Genomic DNA, 26,540 nt, shown 5'->3' on the forward strand with positions numbered 1-26,540 from the left:
AGCACTATTACATACAATTAAGTTGTAATCATTGCCTTATAATTCATGGGATGACTGCACTTCTCTTCATTGTGTACACTCATAGGGTTATATGCATATTGTTTTTGTTTTAGGCCTATTAAAATGTCATATGATAATTTTTTATAGTTTTCTTTTTCTGCGGATGAAAATCATGAATCTGCATTCTCCTGTATAAGCTATGCACACGCTGGATACTTAAAAGTTAAATAAATTAAAAAAAACATGTGGATGGAAGGATTTGAAATGAGTTCTTAGTGAGAGACCAGAGTAATTTTTATATTAGCATTTTTTCCCAAAAAAAAAAAAAAAAAAAAAAAAAATCCAGAACTGGTTCCCATACAGGCAATCATTTTATTTATTTATTTTTATTTTATTTTATGTCAGGTAAAAACAGCACATGACATAAGTGTATTTTTTTTTAAATAATAATAATAATAATAATAATAATATACATATACATATACATATATATTTTTTCTTTTTTACGACCAGTTATGGCATATTTTACTCGTCATTTAAAAGAATACCATTAAATGTGTTTGACGTTAGGCTATTTGAAGTAAGTTAGGCCTGGCGCGTTTTTTCAAAGGCACTCTCTCTATCCCCCAGACCCGGTTCTATGGGGTGCTATGCACCCTCAAACGCAAGCAAGAGCACCCTCAACTAATACTGTAATATTATATTGACGAAACAGATTTGCCAATTTGATTGTGCTGCATACACACAGATACATTCAGGAGCACAGGAACTTATCAACACTGCCCTGCGACTTTTAGCAACAAAATACCTTCCCTATTGAATCAACAATATATTACAATATATTTCTCAGCAACGAGGGGGTTACATCGCTATTTTGAAGCAATTAAGCTCACAGGTTCACTGGTAATAGAGAGAGACGCTGAAAAGATGAAGGTACGTATATCTCATCTGTCAAATTAAATTCTATAATTCATTAACCAAATAAATAATCTTACATGTTATCTTAAATGTAATCTTGATTACTTTATTTCATTTCTGTACCTCAGAACTACTGATAGACCTACCTGCAAAACCTTAAAAGCATTATTTCATTTGTATCTTTGTTCTATTGTATTTATTTGTGTTATTGCTTATAGTTTAATTATTTGTTCTTGTTTCCTAGTGACTGTTTGCTTGTTTTTAATCATCTTTGAAATTTATATTAGTTAGTAGTTTTAGCTGTGGTATCAAAATTGTAATTGAGAATTTAAAGGGGTGGTATAATGCCCTTTTCACAAGATGTAAAATACGTCTTTGATGTCCCCAGAATGTGTATGTGAAGTTTTAGCTCAAAATACCCCACAGATATATTTACGTATATAGCATGTTAAAGTTGTCACTTTTTGAGGGTGAGCAAAAATGCACAGTTTTTGTGTCTGTCCCTTTAAATGCAAATGAGCTGCTGCTTCTGTTACATGGGGCGGAGCTTCAACAGCTTGTGTCCTTTTACCTCACACAGACATGCACTGAAATTTTGAAAACTTTTAGCCTGTTATGTTCAAACCGGAGTCAGATAATGATGAGAGATTCAAGAAGTGACAACATGTAGAATGCAACAGGACATTTCTGAATGGTTAGTTGATGAATTTATGCAGCTGATGTGGAGTTCACTATCTTCTAGTCATTGATTAGCATATTCTGTCATGATAATCTATAAATCGTGTCCCCGGGGGCGGGGTTTATGTACATTTTAGGGTTTGTGATGTCACTAACCCGGGAGGAAGCTTGTGTAGTCCCTACCAGCCGTTTGTTGTAGTCCTTAAAAAACAATTTCTTTAAAAGCAAATATCTTCATTTGCTTTGAACTTTGAGTGTTGGAACTTTGCAGATGTTGTTTATGCTCAAACAGCAACATTACACACTAACTAAAGTTAGGAAAGTGAAATCATAATCAACCACCCCTTTAACTGGTATCTAAAATTGTGTCATAACCTTATTAATTACAATACAAACTTTTTTGTTATCAAAAACAATAACTATTCTATTAATTTATTACTTGAATAAAAGTGAATCTTACGCACTACTTTATCTCTGTGTATGATTTAAAGTGGGCAGAATGCTGGATCTAACTAGCCGTAACTAACAAAAGTAATATCAAATATTGCGCTGCAAACATCAACAACAGTTTTAAGTTGTCAGTGCTGGCAAATTACCATGGTATATAAGCGGGATAATCCATGGTTGTGCATTAAATGATTTTAATGCACTTTGCGGAGGCAACCACCCTCAGCTTCATTTCAGGTGGTTCTTTGCCTCCTCTACGTGCTTTAAAATCGATTAATGCACAGCTAGCCATGGATTATCCCTTGCATGCGTGCGTGGGTGGGTGGGTGTTTGGTTCACTGTATAAACAAAGTTAGTGCTTGTTTTCATGGGGAAAAAATTACATCTTTTTTCTTATATTATTTATATTGAGAAAAATAAAGGGCCGCTTTTAAAGATGACTACTGTATGTGTTAATATGAAAATTTAAGACCTGTGTTTGTTTTAAGATTCTTGGTAAGGATCAACCCTGAAGAGGGCACCAAGTGCACGGCCAAAATTGGCACAAGTCACAAGAGGTATTGTCCAGAGAAAGGTGACAGCCATCAGCTCCCGGGTAGCAGCGTTTCTCCAGAGGCTCACTGAATTTGAGTGGAAAACTTAGGTAAGCTTTCTTATGCAGGGCTGGGACAAAAAAAAATGGCCCAGACAGGCCATCACAATCAGTCAGACACCAAACACCAGTACACAATCTTTGCAGTTCCATTAAATATTTGTCCCTACTCAGGGCTGGACTGGCCATCAGGCAGACCGGGCACTTTCCCGGTGGGCCGACGTGCTTTTTGGGCCGATACTTAAAACGTACTTAAAAAAAAAAAAAAAGAATGAATGAATGAATGAATGAATGAGTTTGTTTGTTTGTGTATGTATGCATGTATGTATGTATGTATGTATGTATGTATTTATTTAATTAATTAATTAATTAATTAATTAATTAACTCATACATCGGCGACCCATTCGTTTAGTTTTGTTTTGCTTAAAGGTGCTGTTAAAGTGATGTTGGGTGACGTCATTTCTTGTTGACGTTTAAAAAAATTGTCAAACAAAACGGAGGCTAGCTAGACCCTCCCTCCTCCTCATCCGCGCACTAACCCCCCAAACCCCACCCCCAAATCCTTCTTGTCGGTTATTGGCTGGAACAGTTTGTTATGTTTCGTGGTGCGGGTTAGCCCAGTTTGTTTTTCTTACCGTTTGTGGAGCCTGGGCTGTCTACAGAGACCGCGTTTTTTACAGTGTGTTCAGGGGATAGGTAGCTAGCGGATGAGGAGATGTTTGCTGTATGTGAAAAAAAAATGTTTGGCCTAAAGAACGCGTGACATCGCTTAGAGCACCTTTAATTGGCAGCGCTGGAATCTTTGTGCTGGTGTAATGCATTGGACAAAAAAGTCAGCTTAAGTTTTTTTTTTTTTTTTCACAGACCGGCCCATGAAACACGTAGATCAGCGGCCCATTGATTCTTTTCTTCCATCTTTAAACACCTTCCCCTCTGGGCTCTGAGCGAGCGTGCAGTGTCAGTGTGTATCTGTCAAAATAGTCAGAGAGATGGAGAAAGAAATGCAAGGAATGTGCAGAGAAATGGCGTGAAAAAAAGAAACAGGCCCTTTAAGTGGCTGATGAGGATAGTGATGAGGATAGTGAGGAGGATAACGACAGAAATGAGTGAGTGTAGAGAACTGCGGTAAGCAGAACTAGAACACTTATCCTATGAGTGTAGGAATCCATTACCCAGTTGCGCATTATTTCCACATCTGCATATTTGACGATTACGCATTTTACTAGAATTGTAATGAGACACGTTTGTAAACCATGTTTTCCGCCTAAATAAAAGCTCGAAGCAGTTTCCGTCAAAATAAAAGCTTGAAGCAGTTTCCGTCAAAATAAAAGATCATGTGTTTATCTCTTTAAGTATAGAAATTAGTACAAAACGAATTATAAAAGTTTATTTTATTTTTCAGTGCATTTGTTTTACAACATATGCTATTACTGCCATGGGATTAATATTATAACTATTATTATGTAGTAGTGTAATGAAGACAGACACTGTATCACAACTAAAAGAGTTTTGAGTTTTTATTTGTTCAATTTGCACTCTCTTTCTTTTAATTTTGAACTCTCAAAGTGCACCAGATTGATGAATTTAACATTAAAAAGCACAAAATGTTCTTACAGGGGAGCATACCACCCAACCCCCCAAGAGGGACAGAGGTCCACTCACCAGTTTTACCAAAAATCCTGTGGGAAACACTGGTATTGCTATGCCAATGCAGCTTATAGCTTGTTTTTGGATTCATCACTGTGGAGTATAGTTCAATTGTATTTTACAATTAGTAGTTATTTCATCTGTTAACTCTTACTCATTCCTACTCACTCATTACATGGCATTAGTGGTTTTAAGGAATAGGAGTTGGTATACATTTGGTATACAAGGTATTCAAGGGCGTGCAAAGATCGGTTGTGTTTATGATCATACGTAGTAAGCCGGTCTGGGCCAAAATGCCAGGGCCAATTTTTTGTCCCAGTCCAGCCCTGTCCCTACTGTACTCAGGGTGTCTTAATGTCTTAAATTTGTTAATGAAAACATAAGACCTTGATTACCGTTAAAATGTCTTAAATCCATGTTTCAAAGGTCTTAAAATGCAACCGAACAGTCACCGAAGAGATGATTTACATTTTATTTTCACTTGTTGCTTTCTGAAATGTTAAATCCATGTCAATGTGTTGTGCCATGACTTCTTAAAGTAACTGATGCATTTGAGAGATAAAGAAACGTGGGTAAATGAGAAAATAAAAGGCAAAATGTGTTTTAATAAGTTATTAAAATTGTTTTTGGTTGTTGAATGAAATTAACACTTTTATTCAGAAAGGATGCAATTGACCAAAAGTGACAGTAAAAACATTTGTAATGTTACAAAAGTTTTCTATTTCAGGTTTAAGTTTGAAGGGCCATAAAGTTACTCAGTGTACGTTTAACGTAATTGTACAGTCAGGCAACTAATAGAGTTTCCTAACAAGGATGTGCAATAAAGCTATACTATTTAAACAGTACTCGACTGGGAATAACTGCTGTTGCAACAGTTGTTACTTAGTCTGTCTATGAACAAAATTTAGATGAAATAAACTCATGACAATTTCTCATACATTTTCCCTGTTTTGTTTCAGACCAGTGGTTAACCAGTATGGAGGCCAGCCAAGCCCAGCTGGGATGTTTTGTTCATGGTTTTTTTTTTGTTTTGTTTTTGCATTTGTTATGAATTCAGTTCTCTATTTATTTATTTTTTTAATGTTGCATCACAATAAATAAAATGGATGTAATTGATTGTGACAGTGAATAAAAAAATGCTGATGTACATGGACTCAAGTCACTTTTTTTTCTTTTTTTTTTGAATTTATTAAATTCAATAGCATTCATGTAAAATATAAATAATAAAATAATATATTGTATAATGTATGTAAAAAATAACATTAACTGTCATTTATTAACATTTACTGCGTTAGATTAAACTGAGAAGGGTCATAGCACTTGCATATTGTTGTCCTACTGTTAGTTTAACTGCTTCTATTGTTCTCATTTGTAAGTCGCTTTGGACAAAAGCGTCTGCTAAATGAATAAATGTAAATCTAAATAAGTTGAAGTAAGGGTATTGTACTGTAAAATGAAACTGCGGTAAGGGCATCATACTGTAAAATTAAATTGCGGTAAGGGCATCTTACTGTAAAATGAAATTGCAGTAAGGGCATCATACTGTAAAACACTTTTACAGGTAAGCTACTGTAAAGGGGAACTTACAGTAACTTACTGGCAATAGTAAGCAGTTACTGTCAGTAAGTTACTGCAAAAATACAATAAAATGTCTAACAGTGATGGTAAAAAATAATCATAATGACCATCAGGCCTTTTCTATCTTTGATTTATCAATAATGCTTGCTTTACCACAAAGAACAGTGTGAAGTGTAGTACACAATATACATATACAAACCAGTTTAAACAGACAAGTCTCACAAATATTCTCAGCATCAGCTGGCAACTTATGTAATGAAAACTACACAAAGGACATGCTGAAGAATGTGCTTCGTCACCACATTAAACAAAATAATTTCCTCCTTCAATGTGGAAAAATAAGGCACACCTTGTTTATTATACATTAGGAATGGCATTGTTTGAACCACAAAGTACATTAATTACAGTTGCATGGTTTAGCAAAAAACACTATAATATATTGTACAATTTTACAGACGTAAAATGTAATACAGCATGTCACATATGCTATAAATAGAAGATTTGAAAGACCTTTAAAAAAAGATTTTTCTCATCAAAAAGAGTTTCTGTTTCAGTTTAGGGATAACATTTTCAGTTTAGGGATACAAGTTTTGTTTTGTTGTTTTAAACCATGGTCCACTCCAGACATTAAAGCAAAAAGATGTTTCAACCATCCCTTGTCATCCCTACTTCTAGGTGTAAAAAAATAAAGTGTTAATGTTAGTGTTATACAACATGATTTACAAGTTTTAAAACTTGTTGTCATTATCAGCTGCCAGCAGAACAAAGCACTCACACAAATATGCAATCTGACGCACTAGTACTTTCATACACAAGCCACCTTGGCATGCATTTACAGTTTTCTGCATACCATTCTACAGCCCTCAAGCACGGGTGTAAATGTAAAGCATCAACTGCTGTTGTGGCAAAACAATTATCATCAAATCATTTGTAATTAATAAAATAATTAATAAATTGACCAGATATATTTTGGACATTCACAGCACGCTCAGAAAATAAGAATAATGAGTTACATTTATGCATTCTAAAGCAGGTTAAAGCAAAATCAAGGTATACATTTTTAACATGAATTCTTGAAGTCATGTCAAGCATATATACTGTAGCTGAACAGTGATGTGCCGGGCTGGATAGCTTTAGGCTCACATAGGTTAAAATGTTTTGCTAACATTTACAATAAGGTCTCATTTTTTAACATTAGTTAATTTATTAACTAAAATTAATATCATTACACTTTTTCAGTACTTATTAATCTTTAATATTAGTTAATAAAAATGCAGTTGTTTATTGTATGTTCATGTTAGTTCACAGTGTATTCATGTTAAAAACACAACTTTTGATTTTGATAATATATTAGTAGATGTTGAAATGAACATTAAGATTATTAAATGCTGGAGAAGTATTGTTCATTCTTAGTTCATGTTACCTAAAACAGTTAACTATTGTAAAGTGGTACCGGTGTCTTTTTACTAAAAAGTAAAAAAAGGCAAAATAAATGATGAGTTTATAAAAACAAGCAGTAAGAATAATTATTGTAGCACAATTAAAGGACATTGCAAGTAATGTAATCTTGTAAAACAAGATTAACTAAACTGACCAAACGTGAATTCTTTTAACGAAACGCCTACTGTGTGAATATTTAGAAGCATTGTTCCACTGTCTATAAATACTGTAGATGTGTGAGTTAAACAAGTGTGAGCAATTTAAAGGTAAGCTTTTCTAATATCTGTCACTCAAATGTCACGTTTGTGTCTGTTTTTTTAAAAAAATTATTAGTTTGAATGCTTTCAGGTGTTCATGTCTGTTTCTTGTACAAGATCAATGTTTATTCTTTAACTTGAGGAAAGTCAGTAACATATCCTTAATGAAATTGAGGATTACGTGAATAGTTCTGACCTACCAAAAGTAAAGCTTTTATGAAATAACTACTGATTTAGAGCATGGAATAACTGTTTTGTTGTCTACACACAGAGAAAACGTCGATCAAGCACTGAAAGCAGGAAACACAAAATTACAACAAACTCTGAGCTCACAAGTATGTTCAAGTTTCCTTACATCTAAGAAAAATATGGTTGTCTCTCATTATCTAAAATCTATTTTAGATTATCTAAATCCATTAAGCATTGGTTAAATATGTTTGGCCCTTCTTTAACCACTCTGTATGTTTGTTTTTCAGTGACATCATTCACCATTGCAGTGTCATCATGTGCATTATTCAGACATGAGACAGGAGATATCTACTTTAAAGGAGTTGCTTTTCCATTTGTCAAGGTATAGAATTTCAGTGGAAATGTATTTCCTCTATATTAACATATTTTTCTCTGTGTTAATCAATAATGCATTTACTTTTACCTGTAAACCCAGTTGGGAAATGAAAAGGTCTTTTGGAATTCACTAATATTAAACATTTAGCAGAGTAGCCTAGAAGTTTTGAGCATATATTTTCACGGAGAATTCAGTACTTTAACTTGGTTATAATTAGCAAGAATCCCCAAAGATTAAGTAATTTGTTTCATTTGACATGGGTGTTAGTATTTAGTGTATTTTGATTATTCTGCACTAGGCTCTTACAATGGTGAATCAACGTTTGACTGAGCTGCGCCCAGCCATTGAAGAGCGGTGTGTAATAGTGGTGATACCTACCGAAAGTCAGGACATGAATCACCTGAACAAGAACATAAAAAACAACAGTAAGTGTAGAGGAGTGTTTCTCTGAAGAATGCTTCTGAAGAATGCTCTTTCCCATACAACATATGCATACAGTGAAACTAGAAACAGCATTTCAGCCTGCTATTCGCATTTTAGCCTGCTATTCGCAAATATCACATGGCTACTTATAACACTTAAGGGGGGCCTTGCACACTGAGTCCGAAATTTTCGCATGCGTTTTTTCGTATTCGTCATTCGATGCTCTGAATTGTCAAAACACCATTCAAAATGCTTGCTACGGATGCGAAAAACGCAGAAGATCGAACCAGATCCTAATTTTTTTATGACGGACGAATGTTTCGGAGGCACGGCAGTGTGTAAGCGTGATTGACATAAAGTGAGGTCGTATTTATTTATTAACGTGTGAAATTTCGGACATGAATTTCGGACTCAGTGTGCAAGGACCTTTACTGTAAAGTGAAGCACCAGTCGTATTGACTACATGTCTGCTTTCATTACATGGTAAAGAATAGAGTGAACATTCTGCAAAACTTTTTGTTGTGGTCCATGCAAAAAAAAAAAAAAAAAAAAAAAATTGACAATGACATTTTGATTAAATGATGAATGTTCTTTTTTATGAACTATCCCTTGCAGACCCTAAAGCACCTAATTTCAGTATCAGCATAAATAAAATAAGATGTCATGTTATTTTACTAAACACAATGTTGTGATGCTGTCTGTGCAGATCTGACCTGTAAGATCACTGGTGAAAAACCCCTCCTTGATCATCTTAATGAGATCAACCCTGTTCTCTACCTGTCCACAAAACCACAGGATGTGAAAAAGGCCATCACTGCAGGTGATGCATCAAGTTTTTTCATTTATTTTTTTATTCAGTTATGTCAGTGCGGTTTCAACTATAAACAGGTTTGCATCCATTAATCACAGCAACATATATTGCAATATCGCTGCAATATTAAAGAATATTTTCTCTTTTGTACATTTTTTGCAAGTACTTGTAACCAGTGATGGGGAAAGTTACTTTTAAAAGTAATGTGTTACAATATTGCATTACTCCCTAAAAAAGTAACTAATTGTGTTACTTAGTTACCTTTTATGGAAAGTAATGCATTACATTACTTTTGCGTACATTTTTCTCACTTGGGCTTGCTTGTTTGTTTGTTTTTAATAACAAAAACAAAAGTTATATTTCTGGCAAATGTAAAGGCCCTTTCTCACCAAAGTGAAATGAATGGAAAAATGAAGGAAATGCAAATTCAACAAAGTACATTAGATGGCACAGCTCAAAACTCTCAGCTGTGCTGCCATTCTGGATTGCAGTAAAATAGGTCGCCTGAGAAGGTTAATAAAGTGGTTAATAAAATGAGATTAAATACATAGAGGATATTCGTGTTATTTAACATATTTAATCACTTCAGGTTTGTAATATTCTGAGTTTGCATTTCACTGTTTTTATTCATTTAGAGGAATACTGAATCTATTTGTATGCAAGTGAGATAAGTAAATGCCTGCTCACATTTAGTCCAGAACTACTAAACCCATCATGATCACACAGTGCACACAACGCCTCAGCACTTACTCATGATTTCTCTCAACATGGGGACAGGAGAGGTGTCAGTCAACAAATGAGAAAGCAAAGTAACTTGTGTTACTTATTTGAAAGTAACTCAGATATTTTGCTGTAAATTTAAAAGTAATGCTTAGTTACTTGAAAAAAGTAATCTGATTACATAGCTTGTGTTACTTGTAATGCGTTACCCCCAACACTCCTTGTAAACAGTCTAAGACTGGCTTTTTCTGTATCTTCTAAGCTGAGTTTGGGGGGAAATCTGTGGAATAAGGCAAAAGAGAGCATTATATAAATCCAGTGTTGCAGTGAAAAAGTGGGCATTTGCTGCATGCAGGTACTTATAGTATACAGTAACACTTTTAAATGGTGATGGCAATGTTTTTCAGGATATGGTGCAGCCACCATGTTCCAGAGAGATTACAACGAGCACAGTGATGATGTGTTACGTGTGGCCTTTGATGGTGATGGAGTCCTGTTTTCAGATGAGTCAGAGAGAGTCTACAAAGAAAAAGGGCTCGAAAGTTTCTTTGAAAATGAAAGTATAAACGAGGACAAAGCTTTGGAACTGGTGAGAATGTTGGTCTGAAACCAACATGTTACTGCTGAATCTCAGATGGCTCAGTTAACCCTTGATATATTTCACATTCACAAGGTACACGTCACAAAGTCTTGTTATTTAAAGGGATATTTAAAGGAACTTTCTACTGAAAGTTTTTTAACATTGAAAGCACTTCTACTGTACACAATGTGAGTTGAGAGTTGCAATTGTGTGTGGAAATCAAAAGCATGCCACAGATGCTATATACTGTGACCCTGGATCACAAAACCAGTCACATGTCGCACGGATATATTTGTGGCAATAGCCAACAATACATAGTATGGGTCAAAATTATCGATTTTTCTTTTATGCCAAAAATCATTAGGATATTAAGTAAGATATTAAGATCATGTTCCATGAAGATATTTTGTAAATTTCCTACCGTAAATATATAAAACTTTTTTTTTTTGTGAGTGAATGCAGCACAAACGCACATAAATGGACAACTTTAAAGGCGATTTTCTCATTGTTTTGATTTTTTTGCACCCTCAGATTCCAGATTTTCAATAGTTGTATCTCGGCCATATATTGTCCCATCCTAACAAACCATTCATCAATGGAAAGCTTATTTATTCAGCTTTCATGTGATGTATACATCTCAGGTTCAAAAAATTGACCCATGTGACTGGTTTTGTGGTCCAGGGTCACATATTAGGTTGAAACATTTAGTTCAACATTCAGCACACTACAATTTAACATAATAATTAACTCTCTAAAAATGCCAATAATGTGTTTGTGTATCATTATTTTGCAGGGCCCACTAAGTAAGTTTTTTCAAGCATTGGTACATCTCCAGCAGAAGTTCAATCTGCCAAATTGTCCAATTCGTACCTACTTGGTAACATCACGTGGCACAACAAGTCCTGGATTAAGAGCCCTGAAGACTCTTCAGAGGGAAAAGCTGGAAATAAATGAGGCATTCTTTCTGTCTGGTGCCCATAAAGGGCCTGTGCTGAAAGCAATCAATCCTCACATTTTCTTTGATGACCAGACACCACACGTTGAGGGAGCCCTTCAATACAGGGTTATTGGTGCTCATGTACCTTATGGTGTGAGAAATGATTGAGAATAAATCTGAATTTGATTTGTAAAGGAGCGACATGCACTGCCCTGCAAGTGGTGCAGCACAATACTTTTCTCTATAATGGGATTTATAAAGGACAGTTAAATTTGGTGATTATTTCTGATATTGTTTAAGGTGTAAAGTGTAAATTAAATTAAGGCAAAAGCTGATTTTAAGGTTTTAATGGTGAAATTAATCAATAAATCATTACCTAAATGACTTTTTCTTTGCCCTGGGGCCATATGTATAAAGCCTGGCAAAAAAAGGTAGTCTCAAGTGTGAGAGTTTTAGTGCTTTAGAGAGTTTAGTTATACTTTATTGTCCTTTTCAGGAAATTTGTCTTGTATGTTGTGAACTATTGCAGCTTTGAGTCCAACACACAACAACAACATTAAAGGGGAAAAAACATTTAAAAAATGTAAAAGGAATAATAACGATTACTATGTCATACTATTAGATTATGAATAGTTACAGGTATAAATTATTTTTTGTAACGGTTGCTTTTGCATAGTGGAACTACAACGCTTCCCTGATGGCAGTAGTTGATACACTGGAAATAAAACATGGCTTGAATCACTCACTATTGTCTGTGCATTCTTAAGAACCAACGACTCATAAATTAATTGAAGTGATGTATACTCTTGATAAAATAATTGCATAATTCTCCCTGATTTACTCCAAACAACTTAAGTCTTAGTTTTTACAGCATATACAATAATATGGTTTACATTACACCACTGCACTCAAAACACTCAACGCGCTCTGGCCCGCTCACCCGCACAAAACAGTGCCTGGTGGCTCGAGAACGCAAAACCTGAAATAGATTCCAAGGTGCAAGCCTTGAAAAATTTTGACAAAAAAGTTATCTTTGTGCAAACCTCAAAAACGCAAACCCGCGAAAATGCAGACGGCGTGCACATGCGCATCATGTGTTTAGTCTATAGGTATGCACGTTTTAATATATGTGCGCAGGCGTGTAGTCCTTCTTTACAAACTAACCCTCAACAAACTACTTGTCTGGCCTTAAAGCAACACCAAGTAGCTTTTGCTCTCGGGGTCCCCCTACAGTTGGGAAACAGTATTGTCTTCTACTCCGGTCGTAAAATCTGTCATGGTAACTGGGGATATAGATTACAGGGGATACACATGCATTTGTTGACAAGCACCCCGAACTCTGCAGAAGGAGTTCTCACGTCTTGGACAGACTGCGTTGCGTGTGAAATGTCTTCATCCCAGGTACAGTGGCATATATTTCACATGTCATATGAATATAATTTCATGGGTTTTATTTTTTACAAACGCCAAAAGATCGCATAGCTCACGTTTACAAGCCAGCATCATTATAGTAGCCTATTGGCTACTGTTTTACAGAATGCTAATTCAATTCAATGTTTGTGTGGTAGGTAATAGCCATATATCGTCAATATTATCAAGCTACCATAGATGAATCTGCAAAGTTGAAAAATCGATTTGCATTATAGCCTGAGGCAAGGCACTTTCACCAGAAAAATAAATAAACAAACATGACTATCAGCATGCAGTCATTAGGCTACTTAGCCTAAAAGATAATTTTGTCCGTCTAATCATGTATTATTTACTTGCAAGAATGTAGCTCCTACCAAACTTGTACACGCCGTTTAGACATAGGCTTACTTCTGACTTTTTTTTTTTGTCCGTTGCTGCTTTGGCCATGACAAAAACATATGCATGAAAGCTGGAAAACAAACGCTGGTTGGCCTCTCACGTCCAAATTTGAGGAAGTGGTGGGGGAAGTGACGTATGCCGTAAAGCAGTCGAATTTTGTAGTTCTTTTTGTGCTCGGGTTACTACCCGAACCCCGAAGTTACGTAGTGCCAGTAAAAGCGATACAGACCCCGTCAGGCTATGGCAGACCTGTCATTCAACCTATTGTAAGTCGATGTACCATCACAAGGGTCTTGGAAATATATTATGAAGGTTGAAAAGCTACATAGTGTTGCTTTAAAAATGTATACTAAATAATTATTTATCGCTTCCGCATAGTCACGTGAACCAGAATTATCCTGACAACGTTTTATCTGTAGAGAGGTAAAGGGAAGGGAAGGAGGCCTTCACAGGGGGAGACCAGTTGACACTTCAGGACTGAGTTGTCGTCGCATCCAGGCGCAGGTCCTTCATCAGATCGGATACGGCCTGGATCCGGCGGACTGCGGTAAACCTCGACATAAACAGAGAGACTAATATTAGCATAGATGCCATCCTTCTTATGATGTAACAAGTACATCAGGATTTATGGGGAGTGTTTCCGCTTCCGGCTGATCTAATATATGCAGCCTAACATTGAATTATAGAAGTCTATAATGTGTTATGTGTATGCTAGTTCAAAGAGATGTGTTTTTAGTCTAGATTTGAACTGACAGAGTGTGTCTGATTTCTGGACAATGTTAGGAAGACTGTTCCAAAGTTTTGGTGCTAAATAGGAAAAGGATCTACCGCCAGCAGTCAATTTTGATATTCTAGGTATTATCAACTGGACGGAATTTTGAGATTGCAATAGACGTGAAGGATTATAATGCGTTAAGAGCTCGCTCAAGTACTGCGGAGCTAAACCATTTAGTGCTTTGTAAGTAATCAGCAATATTTTAAAATGTATACGATGTTTAATAGGGAGCCAATGCAGTGTTGACAGAACTGGGCTAATATGGTCATGGTTCTGGTAAGAACTCTAGCTGCTGCGTTTTGGACCAGCTGTAGTTTGTTTATTAAGCGTGCAGGGCAACCACCCATAATAGCATTACAATAAACTAGCCTTGATGTCATGAACGCATGAACTAATTGTTCCGCATTTGTCATTGAGAGCATTTGACGTCATTTAGATATATTTCTAAGATGGAAAAATGCGTTTTTACAGATACTAGACACGTGACTTTCAAATGAAAGATTGGTATCAGAGAGCACACCCCGGTTCCTAACCGACGACGAAGACTTGACAGAGCAGCCATCAAGTGTTACAGTATTCTCGGTTATTACGTGAGGACGTTTTTTGTCCAATAATTAGAATCTCTGTTTTTCAGAAGTAGAAGGAAATTACTAGTCATCCAGTTTTTTGTTTGAATTGGTAAGTTTCGTCAGGGCGTGAAATATAGAGCTGAGTATCATCAGCATAACAAGTGAAAACTATTGCCATGCTTACTAATGATATCTCCTAAGGGTAGCATGTACAGAGTAAACAGCAAAGGTCCTGAGCCTTGTGCTACGCCATACTGAATGTTTGATCGATAAGATATCTCTTCATTTACTGCTACAAACTGATAACGGTCAGATAAGTATGATTTAAACCATGCTAAAGTAATTCCACTAATGCCAACATAATGTTCAAGTCTATTTAAAAGAATGTTGTTGTCAATAGTATCAAATACAGCACTAAGATCGAGTAACAATAATAGAGAGGTACAACTACGATCAGATGATAAGAGCAAATAATTTGTGATTCTAAGACTTCTATTTGAGAAAGAAAAAAGCCACTTTTTTGCACAATAATAAAAAGGTTACCGTTGATCTTTACAAGTTTACTCAGGAATAACTGTGGCTGAAACGTATTAAAAGCTGCAAAAAGTCTAACCTCAATACATAGGATGTAGGAGTACCATAAGCTTACGTGAGCGTAGACGCCTCTCGCGGTTCAAACAAATAGGGCTGGGCAACAAACTCAAGCTCCTCCGACATTTCTCTTTAAAAAAATTCATTTTAGACTTCTAATTCGTGACCAGTGTTTTGTTTTGCTCTATCCTCTGTGCTTCCGCATTCTTCAATACGTCATGCGTTGATGTATCTCATGTTTTAATCATTGTTACAACTGTAAATGAAGAAACGTACATCAGCAGAAAAGGATTCCATAGCATCATTCCTTATTTGTGATCATTTTTACACAATGCAAAGCAACACTTTTAAAACAAATTTAAATATTAAAATAAATGTCTTAATAAAATTCTTTTATTATAGCTACATTAAATGATTGGTGTCAGTCTGCCGTGACCCTTCCATTTCTAGGTTGACATCATTGTAGTCCTTAGCTCACAACACTACAGTTACAGTTAAGAGTCAGTCTTAGACTTTGCTGAAAGTAAACTACTAGAAATTTCACAAATATATTAAATGTATTATAAATAAATAATTGGTTAGTCAAATACTAAATTATTTTAGTGAAAAAAAACTTAAATATAACTTTAAAATTTAAGGTAACATAAAATTACCTGTTGGATTTTTAGTCAATTATTTTGGTAGGCCTGTGTTTAACTCAAACAATCAAGTAAACAATATTCAGAGATTTTATTAAGTTAATAAAGTTAAATATTACTGTAATATTTACTAAGCCACAGAATTATTTTTTAGAGTGCACCTGCCTGTGTTGAATGTGTGACTGAGGCTAATTGAGCTAATTGATTTCTCAGTAAATAAGTCAAAAATACAATTAATACCATTATGGTCCTCTAAACTGAAACTACCTAACTGAAACACCGTGAGAATAGCATTTTAACGAACACAGTAAAACCAGACAAGTGTCAACTAATAGAACTATGTAATGCAGGTATTATTAAGCATATAGCCTAACTTAAGCTGAACTTTGTTCTCAGGAAAAGGATTTTTTGATGCAAAGATAAAAAAAAATGTAGGTTATTGTTCACCATAATAATACATAGGCTACATTATCTCTACACAATTATATCTCCAGATGAATAAGCATCTAATCTATAGCTCATCATATAAAGGATATTTGTGATGTGCCAGTTAATGTAGCTAACTAAAACAAAACAAGTGTTCCAAGTGCTCCCTCACATGAACGCGCAAAACCGAGGGGAAGGGGTAAGACAGAGAAATGAGACGCAGCCTTTATAGCATTTAGTATAAATGCTTTCGCAACAACAACAAATAAATTAGTATGCGGTGCATTTACGAAGACGCTTATCATTTTTATTATTTATTCATTTTGTTTTTATGATTGAATTGACTGAAAAAAGATGAAATCTAAATCGTAATGAGAGGCACTTGCCCAGGGCTGGTGACGTCACAGCGTCGTGCTGATGCTGAGAGGAACTCAACTACCCTAGAAAAGGGACGCAGGACACAACAAGTCAGTCTCCCTGTCCCTGCCGCAACAACAATATGAGTAAACATGAAGACACTGAGAGAGGAGGACAGTCCAACCCCGACAATAGCGAAGAAAAAGACTGGGCAGCTGTCAAAGCATTATTTGACAACGCGAAAACAGCGAAGAAGCCCCGTCCGGTAAGCGACTGTTAGTGTAAACAAGCTGCGAATGACAGCAGCGTCTCCCCCATCCGATCTACAGTGATAGCGACGCGAAAAACTAGACAACGCGTATATTATAATCGAAGAAAGCCGTTTAACTTTACACTTAAAGCGAGTTCTGCTGCAGTGTACAGTTAGCTGCTAGATGGTGCGTCATTACGCCAGTGACAGCAGCGCTGCACATATCTGACCGAATAGAGCAGGCTGTTTGTCGTCCACAGCTGTTGTAAACATGTATCTACTTTTGATTTGCAATTGCAGCCCAAACCCAGCAGCGCAGTGACCATTGCAGTGTCCTCGCGCACGCTGTTTAACATGGTGAAGGAGAGGAAGGTGTTTGAAGAAGAGGGGCTGGAGAGGTACGTCGCGCACCAGCTGGAGCTGGAGGATCAGCTTTTTACCCCAGGGGTCTCGTTTCCTTTCGTTAAGGTAACAACAGAAAACAATGCATACTGATCATACTACTAGATTTCAAAACTGTCTGATCATAACACTCGCCTTACCTGCGCCTGCACCGTCAGACATGATGCCCTTAATAATTGAACTGCACTTTATAACAGCACCTGGCAACACACCTCTGTTCACCTAGTCCTAGGCCTATGTATATTACTCCAGAAATGTCATTTGGTGGTATTTGTTACAAATGACATGACTAAAACTGTAATTTATTACTTTTAGGTAAGCTTAATCTATCGGAATTACCTTTTATCTAACTCCTTTATTTCGTCCACAAAAAGAAACTTAAATAAGAGCTTCAACATAATGTCCTTCTTTTCAACATTGAATGTATTAAACATCAGTAAAGAAGTTAAGACTAGCAACCTAGTAAACTAATAAACATTTAGATTGGCAAACACTGATCAGAATATACATTATGTGACACAATATTAGCAAATTAGACAAATTAAAATAGCAACCATGTAAATCACATGGAAAATATGTAGAGCAGCATGCTGGAAAATAAATGTGTGCTATCACTTCTGTTCATGGAGGGACTTTGGTCCTTTTTATTGCAGGGCAGGACTGAAACACAGAGCATTACTGTGTCTTCTACAAGGAACTCTGTGTAATTGATTATTTCCTTTGCGGTTTTACATCAAATATTATTGCACTAAACAACTATAAATCACAGTATTGTTGACTTGCGTGGATATTCTTAGGCATCCAAAGCCACACCTTTAATAGTTACTATGTTTTTCTAATCAACAGGCACTAATGAACGTAAATGCTCGTTTGAGGGAACTATACCCAGACAGCGAGGAGCTGTTTGATATTGTGCTGATGACTAATAATCACGCCCAGGTCGGAGTTCGCCTCATCAACAGCATCAATCACTACGGTATGGAAAGAAAACAGAGACTCAGAAGTCCTATACAGGATTGTCTAAAGCTACTATTCAACCAAACAACATATATTAGCCTACAATTTAGCCTTTGATAGTGATCAACATCATGTTCTTTAAAATATTATTCTACACAGACCTAGATCAACAGGAAATATGTCAGTGCAGGCAGACAGAACAGAATTTGGCTAAAGACCTGTCTGGAAAACCTGTCCAGTGATTTACATAATGTTTTTTTTTTTAGGGCTTACAGCACACCTGACAGGAAAAAAGCATATTTACTGCTTCAAAAAAAAGCATAAAAAGCATATTCACTGCATACTACACAAACAACAATTACATGAATTCTCTTCTCTCTCCAGATCTAAATATAGAGAGATTTTGCATGACGGGTGGAGAGAGTCCGATTGGTTACCTAAAGGCCTACATGACCAACCTCTACCTGTCCAAAGATTCAAAGAAAGTACAGGAAGCTATCGAAGAAGGTATTAAAAAAATGAATGCATTGTGATATAACTGGGATTTTAATTTCAATACAGAAAAAAAACAATCTTGCTTTAAATGAGTTGAACATGAAGCTAAATTTGTTTTAAATGGCCATTTCTACAGGAATCGCAGCTGCCACAATGTTCACCTGTGACAGTGAGAACGAGCTCAGTGACACGCAGCTACGGGTAGCCTTCGACGGGGATGCTGTTTTGTTTTCTGACGAGTCTGAGATTATCGTGAAGGAACACGGATTGGACACCTTTTTTAAGCATGAGAAAGAGTTTGAGAACAAGCCTCTTGCTCAGGTAAACTAAGACTGGTTGACTACTAATGTTCATTATTAATTCTGATTCTAACATTTTATCCATCTTGTCATGTTTGGTGCATGCAAAGTCCTTTTCATCCTTGATTTGTCTCCTAGGGCCCCCTAAAATGTTTCCTGGAAGCATTGGGGAAACTCCAGCGTAAGTTCTATGCAAAAGACCAAAGAATCAACTGCCCAATTCGCACTTACTTGGTCACAGCTCGAAGTGCTGCCAGCGCTGGGGCCCGCGTCCTGAAAACCCTACGGAGCTGGGGGTTGGAGGTAGACGAGGCCCTCTTTTTGGCTGGGGCTCCTAAGGGGCCTCTCCTTCATAAGATAAGGCCACACATCTTCTTTGATGATCAGATGTTTCACATCGAGGGTGCCCAGGAGCTCGGGACAATCGCTGCTCATGTGCCCTATGGAATTGGACAGAAATATCATAAGGAGAAACGGATAGAAACAAGTGGTGCAGAGGAAAAATTGAAATGATTTGATGATTATCAAAAGTCCCATCTCTTTAGGTCCCTCAAGTTCATTTTATATATTTATTTTTGGTTGCTTCTGAGAATATTTTGAACCTTGATCTGTACAGATGGTTTAAGTTAAATGGATTGCTGGAAATATAAATACAAAGAAGCTACTGTGCTCACAATGACACATATTATGTACTGTACTAATCTGACAGCACTGTAAGGTTAAACTTCAAACTTCAGCCCTTTCTTTTTCTTTTTTTAAGAGAATAATGTGCAATTAGAAGTGTTTACCAGCCATTATGCCTTGATCATTCCAATTTTATATTATGTTTAATCAAGAGTTTAATATAGAATATTTATATATTCAGGGAACATATATTGCAACTGTATTTTATTTACAGTGTGAGATTTATATACTCAGGGAACATATATTGCAACTGTATTTGATTTATAGTGTGAGATTTTATTATCCAATGTAAATGTAAGAGTTTTATCTGTTCTTTATCATACAGCATCTGTTGTATGTCGATACCTGAACTCAATCCTCAGGCAGTTTCCCTCACTATCATTGTGTGGCCTGCCACCAGTGTTCCTGACAGACCTTGCCACAATAATACACAAACTGTGCCCCGAGTAAATGAAGAAATGAGGACAAGCATGTGGAGAAACAGTTGATATATTGTATTTAGAATATATTACCCCTTTGTGTTTACCATAAAGTGTAAATGTCAAGTATATTTAATTTTCCACAAAAAAAAAAAAGTGTTGCTCACTGTTATAAATGCTGGATTTATTCATTATGATGATAAATTAAATGAGTGATCTTATTTGGTTTGTGGTTTATTTATGTTTTGTGCCTAAATAAAGCTGTTCAGTTTGTAGTTCTAAAACATGGATTTGACTAGAAACATGGGTTTCTAGGCCTAGATAGATAAATAAAGGCTGGAACTACCCATAAAGATGTGAGTTTACATACTTGACCAATTAGACAAATGTTTTAATAAATTGTGGTCATTCTCTCTTTAAACATAATATAACTGTTCTTTAATAAAGGCTATACCTTACCTTCAGGTCTATTAATGTTAATGAAAATAAATAGTAGTTAGTAGTAGGAGGAATTGTACAAATTCTGTTGAAAAATTATGGGGACATTTTTTGGGGGGGAATTTCATAGAATTTAATTCAATAAAATGTAAGATTATTTTTTATTAGCTAGAATTTATTTAAATATAGAATATATTATGAATGTAATTAAAGAGAAGGAATGAGAATATTTACGTATAATCTTAAACTGTAAGCCCTGTTCATCTGTGTAGGGATGCATGTGGTTTGAATTTTTATTGCTTATAAATAAATAAATAAAATAAAAAAGCAATACACATGCATTGCGTTTGAACCTGGTTTGAACCCGCTACGATTTCTGGGTAATGTAGTTCAATAACATTCCGGTTACTTCCCACATGCGTGATTGTTTACGCCTACAAACCTGTTCATGAACTGGACGTTGTTGATGGCCCCATAAGGATCAGCAGTGAAGCAGATATTAGATATTACCTATTATTAACCTTTTGATGAAGTCGTCGATATGCTGCGCGGCAAAACTATTATCGTGACCGGGGCAAACAGTGGCATTGGAAAAGCCACGGCTGCGGAGCTGCTGCGGCGTCAGGGCCGGGTGATCATGGCATGTAGAAACCGAGAACGGGCGGAGAAAGCAGCCCAGGAGATCAAGCAGGAGGCCGGACCAGAGCAAGGGGAACTAGTGATAAAACTCTTGGACCTGGCGTCGCTTAAATCGGTCCGTATTTTTAGCGAAGAGATAATCAAGGTACTGTACCAAACCAAGCACAGTGTTTGTTACTCTTGTGTAGTAAATATACAGGGCACGCATAACATGGTACAACTGAATTGTTTTCGACAAGAAACAAGTGTACAATACTGACAAAGGGAGTGCAAGCGTCATGCGCTTTTGTGAACACTCGAGAAGTTTGGGATGGAAATGCACGTGACTGCGCGGCGTGCGCGCGCATGAAACGCATTTCAAATGCTTGAGGGGGAAATGCCTTTGCAACTTTGTCTATCAAAATAATTATAAAGTGAAGACCGGGCATAGTTAATAATTTTTTAAGGTGTTTATTTTTGGAAGTCAATTTACTGAATATTGTAAATAATACATTTATAATTAAAAGCAGTCCGTATTTTTTTTTGTGTGTGTTCAAAATGTAGGCTACAAAATGTAAATAATAAGCGAGTACATCATAAATCCATTTTCCAAACCGTGTTTTTGTCTGAATCACTACGGTAATCCTGCAATAAGTATATTTACTATTTTAGACTGGTATGGGTCGTCCCACTGCGGAGTAGCCCAGTACCTGCAAGACTCGTCATAGCCTTAAACAGAGAGAAGTAGCTCCTACTTCAATGTTCTTTGGCAAGACGCATGCAGTTCTGTTTATTAACTGATAGAGAGCTTTAAAATATAGTAATATTTATATAGTATAGTTTTATATAATACAAAATTCACTCAATTCAATTCATGACGGCTAAACACCAGGAGTGTGAAACTAATGTACAAAACCACTACTAGAGAAAGCACATTTATGTAAATGGACTTGTTACAAATTCTATTTTAACTAGCCCTGTCTACCCTATATATTTGTTATGGCATATATACTATGGCTTAATGTTCTTCCTCTGAGTAATGGCCCATTTCAGTTTATGTTCAGTGTAAATGTTTAATTGTGTATTTCTGTTTTATCTATGGTCCATTTGTTTTAAAATCTTGTGCATAAAGAAGAATAGGCAAAGAAAGGAGAGAAGGGTCTTTCAATTAGAATAGAATAAAGTTTTAGCGATTGCTATTTTGTCTTGTCATTCTTGTATTCTGAAATACTGCATGTTAACAATTTGGCATATCTGTTGTTGTATCTGAAACAGGAAGAGTCAAGAATTGACATCCTGATCAACAATGCTGGAATCTACCAGTGTCCTTACACCAAATCAGAAGATGGGTTCGAGATGCAGTTTGCTGTCAATCATCTAGGTCACTTCCTGCTCACGAACCTCCTGTTGGACCTCCTGAAACGTTCCGCTCCTAGTCGCATCATTGTGGTGTCCTCCAAACTCTACAAGTATGGTGAAATAAACTTTGATGACCTGAACAGCGAGCAGAGCTACGATAAAGCTTTCGCTTATGCACGGAGTAAACTAGCCAACCTTCTCTTCACATTGGAGCTCTCGCACAGACTTGAGGACACAGGAGTGACGGTAAACGCTCTCACCCCAGGCATCGTGAGGACTAATCTGGGCAGACATGTCCACATCCCGCTGCTGGTGAAGCCTCTGTTTAACCTGGCTTCACGGGCCTTCTTCAAGTCCCCCGAGGAGGGTGCGCAGACTTCTATCTATCTGGCCTGCTCTGAAGATGTGGATGGCGTTCAAGGGAAGTGCTTTGCTAACTGTCTTGAGGAACAGCTGTTAGCTAAGGCCACAGATGAGGAGGTGGCCAAGAAATTGTGGGACATCAGTGAAGTGATGGTGGGCATCACAACCTGAATCTTACAGACTTACGAATTTGAATCACATGTCCATGATTATTTCAGATCTGGCAGAAAATAAAACTTACAGATTTTTACCATCAAGTATTTTGGAAAGACTTTGTCTTGAAAAAAAAACTTGCAAAATGTACTCATGCTAAATCCACAGGAGGGAGCTGTTTTTGCCATTCATATTCACTTTTGCATTTGAAATAATAACTGTACAGTTGCAACTGGCAGATTGTTAGTTCTGCTACAACAATAACAATACTGTGTGTGTGTGTGTGTGTGTGTGTGTGTGTGTGTGTGTGTGTGTGTGTGTGTGTGTGTGTGTGTGTGTGTGTGTGTGTGTGTGTGTGTGTGTGTGTGTGTGTGTTATATATTTTAAATTAACTATTTATATTAATATTTTAACTTATTCTCATCTTTAGGTATTCTGTTCCACATTCTAGTTCTCATGTTTTCCTGATTTAGTAATTAATCCTGGTAGACAGTTTCAAAGATTTCAAACCTACACATGATCACATGTTGGTTAAAGGGATAGTTCACTTTGAAATTCATTTTTGATATGTTTTAGCTTACCTCAAGGGCATCCAAGATGTAGGTGTCTTTGTTTCCGCAGTAGTTTCAATTTTGATATTTTTAGGTCAAACCGTTCTTGTCTGTCAGTCATATAATGCAGGTCGATGGTCACTGGCTCAAAACACAAGCACAGAGTCCAAATTAAAACAATTACCCACGTCCAAATGAAACAATTCCCCATCATAAGTACACATTGATGGCCTAAGACACGAAACGAGCGGTTTGTGTGAGAAAACGAACAGTATTTATATCGTTGTTATCTCTTGAAAACAGCACACGTCCAAATGATCTGACGGCGCGGGCGGGTATCATTTGGACGTGTGCTGTTTTCAAGAGATAACAACGATATAAATACTGTTCGTAGCTTGTGTACACATAGTACTGAACATTTCTGCCCAAATCTTGCTCTATTGTTTCACATTTCTGCTGTTAGAAGTGAAATAATTAACAATAACACTGCATTTGATTTTCACGTCTCTTATGGAAGATCAGTGGAAAGGCATTCTGAGTTACAGTACTTAATAAAGATGCATTAAGCAAAGCAAAAGTATAGTAGTATCTCTGTTCTGAATATGCACTATATTGTTTAAACAAAATATAAAAATGTTTTGTTTTTGTGGCACGATGAGGATGATGATGATGATGATGATCAGTGCCACCGCACAAAGAAAAAGCTTATAAGCTCAGGCCTATTTTTTTTATGTGTGCACAGTTTAAAGTCGCCATGAAACGGAAGTTGCGATAGTCTTTTCTTCCCTATTGAGATGTATCCGAGTGAAGTGGAACAAGAAATGAAAAAAGAAAAGAAGGGTCGGACTTCTGGGATTTTGTCCTCAGGAATTCATTGATTGGATGATAGGAATTTGGGTGTTGCTAACTAAATTGGCACAGAAATGAATGGCAGGTTGCAGTCAGTTGTGGAGAATATTTAGTCCCACCCTTCTCCGAGACATACGTCATGAAGAGAACAGATGTCGTTTCGAGGGGGAGGGGAGATTAACGTTTTTTGATTAAAGATTGCGAGGGCATTTGAATTAAAAAAATATATGTTTTGCACGGATAAATCCTTTATAATAAACACTGTAATTCTGTAAAAAAAAAAAAATTAAGCCATTGAATATAAAACAAAATATTACATAATTATTTTTATAGGGAATATATATATACAATTTATTTATTATTTTGTTCATAGAGTTAAATGCTTATGCATTTTGACAGTATTTCTGATCTACTGTATATAACTAAGTGTGTGGTACTGCCAATTATAAACTGTTTTCCTGTTAAATATTCTTAATTATGTGTGTTTATCATGGTAATTTTGCAGTACTTTTTTTTTATCTTTTAAAAAGGAAATGCTTTGGGGAGCCTTCTTGGTCTAATAAATAAATATTGCACTGTACAAATTATATAGTTCAGATTTTAACTACAGCTCAATCGGGTTTATGTAATTGAAAAGTAGTCTGGTGGTTGTTTTTGCGAGGCTCATTAGCAGAACAATTTTGGAATTAGAGCAAAAGCCCGCTCTGCTTTCAGAGTTCACTTACCGTCTAATTAACCGTTCTAGGAGTTGTTACAGTACAATTCAACTACTTTCCTTCACAAAGAAAGTACACACTCCTCTCACCCTGCATCTCTTTCCCTCTTCATCATGATTGCCTTGAATGTTTTCTTTTAGCGCTAGCTGTCTCTGTGAGAATGGTAGCAGCGCTGATGGGCTCGTAATGCTTTTCCCACCTGTGTTTGCTATTAGGGCTTTTTCAGGATCATTTAGAATATGTTCCGATCAGCCAGAAAGCCCCTAAGATATCACAGCATTCATCTGATAGCTCCCTGTGAAACAGGAGGTCTCGGAGTGCTTGGCCATAGAACCTGGAGACTGTTTGTATTTGAAATAAAGAAAATTGGGGAAATTACGAAAGTTAATGGCTTTAATGATGCGTTTCGAAACGGTGCCACATCAGCGACAGAATGCCAAGCTGGTAAACAAAGTGATGCTTTGATTACAATCACATTAAGTTGTTTCACCTCGATTTTTTTTCTATTTGCCCTGTTTTTCCTCCTCCAGATGACAAAATATCACTCAACAAGCACCCAAAGGTATATAAAGATTCATGGCAAAGCCCTTGTATCTTATCTTGTGGTTTGGCTTTAGCTAAAGCATTTCTCCGGTTGTGCTGCTTTGCTCACCTCAGCTCTGCTCGGAGTACAGACCTGCAGCCAGCATCCTTTCCCACCGTTTGTGCTAGACATCCCGTCCAACTTAAACACAGAACTCCTCTCTCGTTTATTATTCTGCGTGTTTGTTTTCTGTGATAGGGGGAAGAAAGGGAGATACGAATGCACGTTATTTTTCACAGTAAAGAGAGTTTCCAGCCTCATGATTGTTGAGCAATGGAAAGCCTTGCCAGGTTGATGGCACCAGAATGTCTAAAACATTCAAAACAATCATGTAATTTGATTCCTCAACTTTCCACTTTTTCACAAAGCACTCCTGCATTAAAAACAGACCTTATGATATAAAGAATACTAGGCTATATAATAAAGTTTCCATTAGATGAAGAGGTTAGCTAACTGGCTTGTCTGTTTTATAAAAAGTACGGGTTAAAAACGCACATTAAAACATTAAGCGGTTCACCCAAAAATTAAAATTATGTCAATTACTCACCCTTATGTCATTCCAAACCCGTAAGACTTTCGTTCATCTTCGGAACACAAATGAAGTTCTTTTTTATTAAATCTGAGAGCTTTCTGCCCCAACATAAC

General features: G+C 36.4%; 3 protein-coding genes across 4 annotated transcripts; all 3 read left to right on the plus strand.

Moving 5' to 3' along the window:
* Window positions 1–7,483: 7,483 nt before the first annotated feature.
* LOC311280156 (cytosolic 5'-nucleotidase 1A-like) lies at window positions 7,484–12,337 on the plus strand. Of its 2 annotated transcripts, XM_084392120.1 has the most exons (7): window positions 7,484–7,567; window positions 7,830–7,893; window positions 8,035–8,129; window positions 8,422–8,548; window positions 9,253–9,366; window positions 10,485–10,666; window positions 11,451–12,337. In XM_084392120.1, coding segments are annotated over exons 2-7 (831 nt in total). In that variant the 5' UTR covers window positions 7,484–7,567; window positions 7,830–7,892; the 3' UTR covers window positions 11,763–12,337. The 2 variants fall into 2 exon arrangements, with proteins under 2 accessions (XP_084248246.1, XP_084248245.1); XM_084392119.1 differs by lacking the exon at window positions 7,484–7,567 and having other exon boundaries at window positions 7,856–8,129.
* A 4,554-nt stretch (window positions 12,338–16,891) lies between these two features.
* Window positions 16,892–20,478, plus strand: LOC311280155 (cytosolic 5'-nucleotidase 1A-like). The gene is made up of 6 exons (XM_084392118.1): window positions 16,892–17,024; window positions 17,310–17,477; window positions 18,258–18,387; window positions 18,753–18,875; window positions 19,000–19,184; window positions 19,301–20,478. Exons 1-6 carry the CDS (start codon window positions 16,902–16,904, stop codon window positions 19,673–19,675), a joined length of 1,104 nt encoding a protein of 367 aa, XP_084248244.1. The 5' UTR covers window positions 16,892–16,901; the 3' UTR covers window positions 19,676–20,478.
* A 610-nt stretch (window positions 20,479–21,088) lies between these two features.
* Window positions 21,089–23,537, plus strand: rdh14a (retinol dehydrogenase 14a). The gene is made up of 2 exons (XM_084392122.1): window positions 21,089–21,487; window positions 22,597–23,537. Exons 1-2 carry the CDS (start codon window positions 21,245–21,247, stop codon window positions 23,212–23,214), a joined length of 861 nt encoding a protein of 286 aa, XP_084248248.1. The 5' UTR covers window positions 21,089–21,244; the 3' UTR covers window positions 23,215–23,537.
* The last annotated feature ends 3,003 nt before the right edge of the window (window positions 23,538–26,540 follow it).

This window comes from Rutilus rutilus (assembly GCF_951802725.1).
Source record: "Rutilus rutilus genome assembly, chromosome: 20".
Classification (NCBI taxonomy): Eukaryota; Metazoa; Chordata; class Actinopteri; order Cypriniformes; family Leuciscidae; genus Rutilus; species Rutilus rutilus.

Coding starts and splice junctions, on each gene's coding strand:
- LOC311280156 (XM_084392119.1), top strand. CDS start 7,992: ATGTTTGGCCCTTCTTTAACCACTCTGTATGTTTGTTTTTCAGTGACA. Junction 8,549..9,252: donor CAAGAACATAAAAAACAACA/GTAAGTGTAGAG, acceptor CTGTCTGTGCAG/ATCTGACCTGTAAGATCACT. Junction 9,367..10,484: donor GAAAAAGGCCATCACTGCAG/GTGATGCATCAA, acceptor AATGTTTTTCAG/GATATGGTGCAGCCACCATG.
- LOC311280155 (XM_084392118.1), top strand. CDS start 16,902: ATGAGTAAACATGAAGACACTGAGAGAGGAGGACAGTCCAACCCCGAC. Junction 17,478..18,257: donor TCTCGTTTCCTTTCGTTAAG/GTAACAACAGAA, acceptor TCTAATCAACAG/GCACTAATGAACGTAAATGC. Junction 19,185..19,300: donor AGAACAAGCCTCTTGCTCAG/GTAAACTAAGAC, acceptor TTTGTCTCCTAG/GGCCCCCTAAAATGTTTCCT.
- rdh14a (XM_084392122.1), top strand. CDS start 21,245: ATGCTGCGCGGCAAAACTATTATCGTGACCGGGGCAAACAGTGGCATT. Junction 21,488..22,596: donor TTAGCGAAGAGATAATCAAG/GTACTGTACCAA, acceptor TATCTGAAACAG/GAAGAGTCAAGAATTGACAT.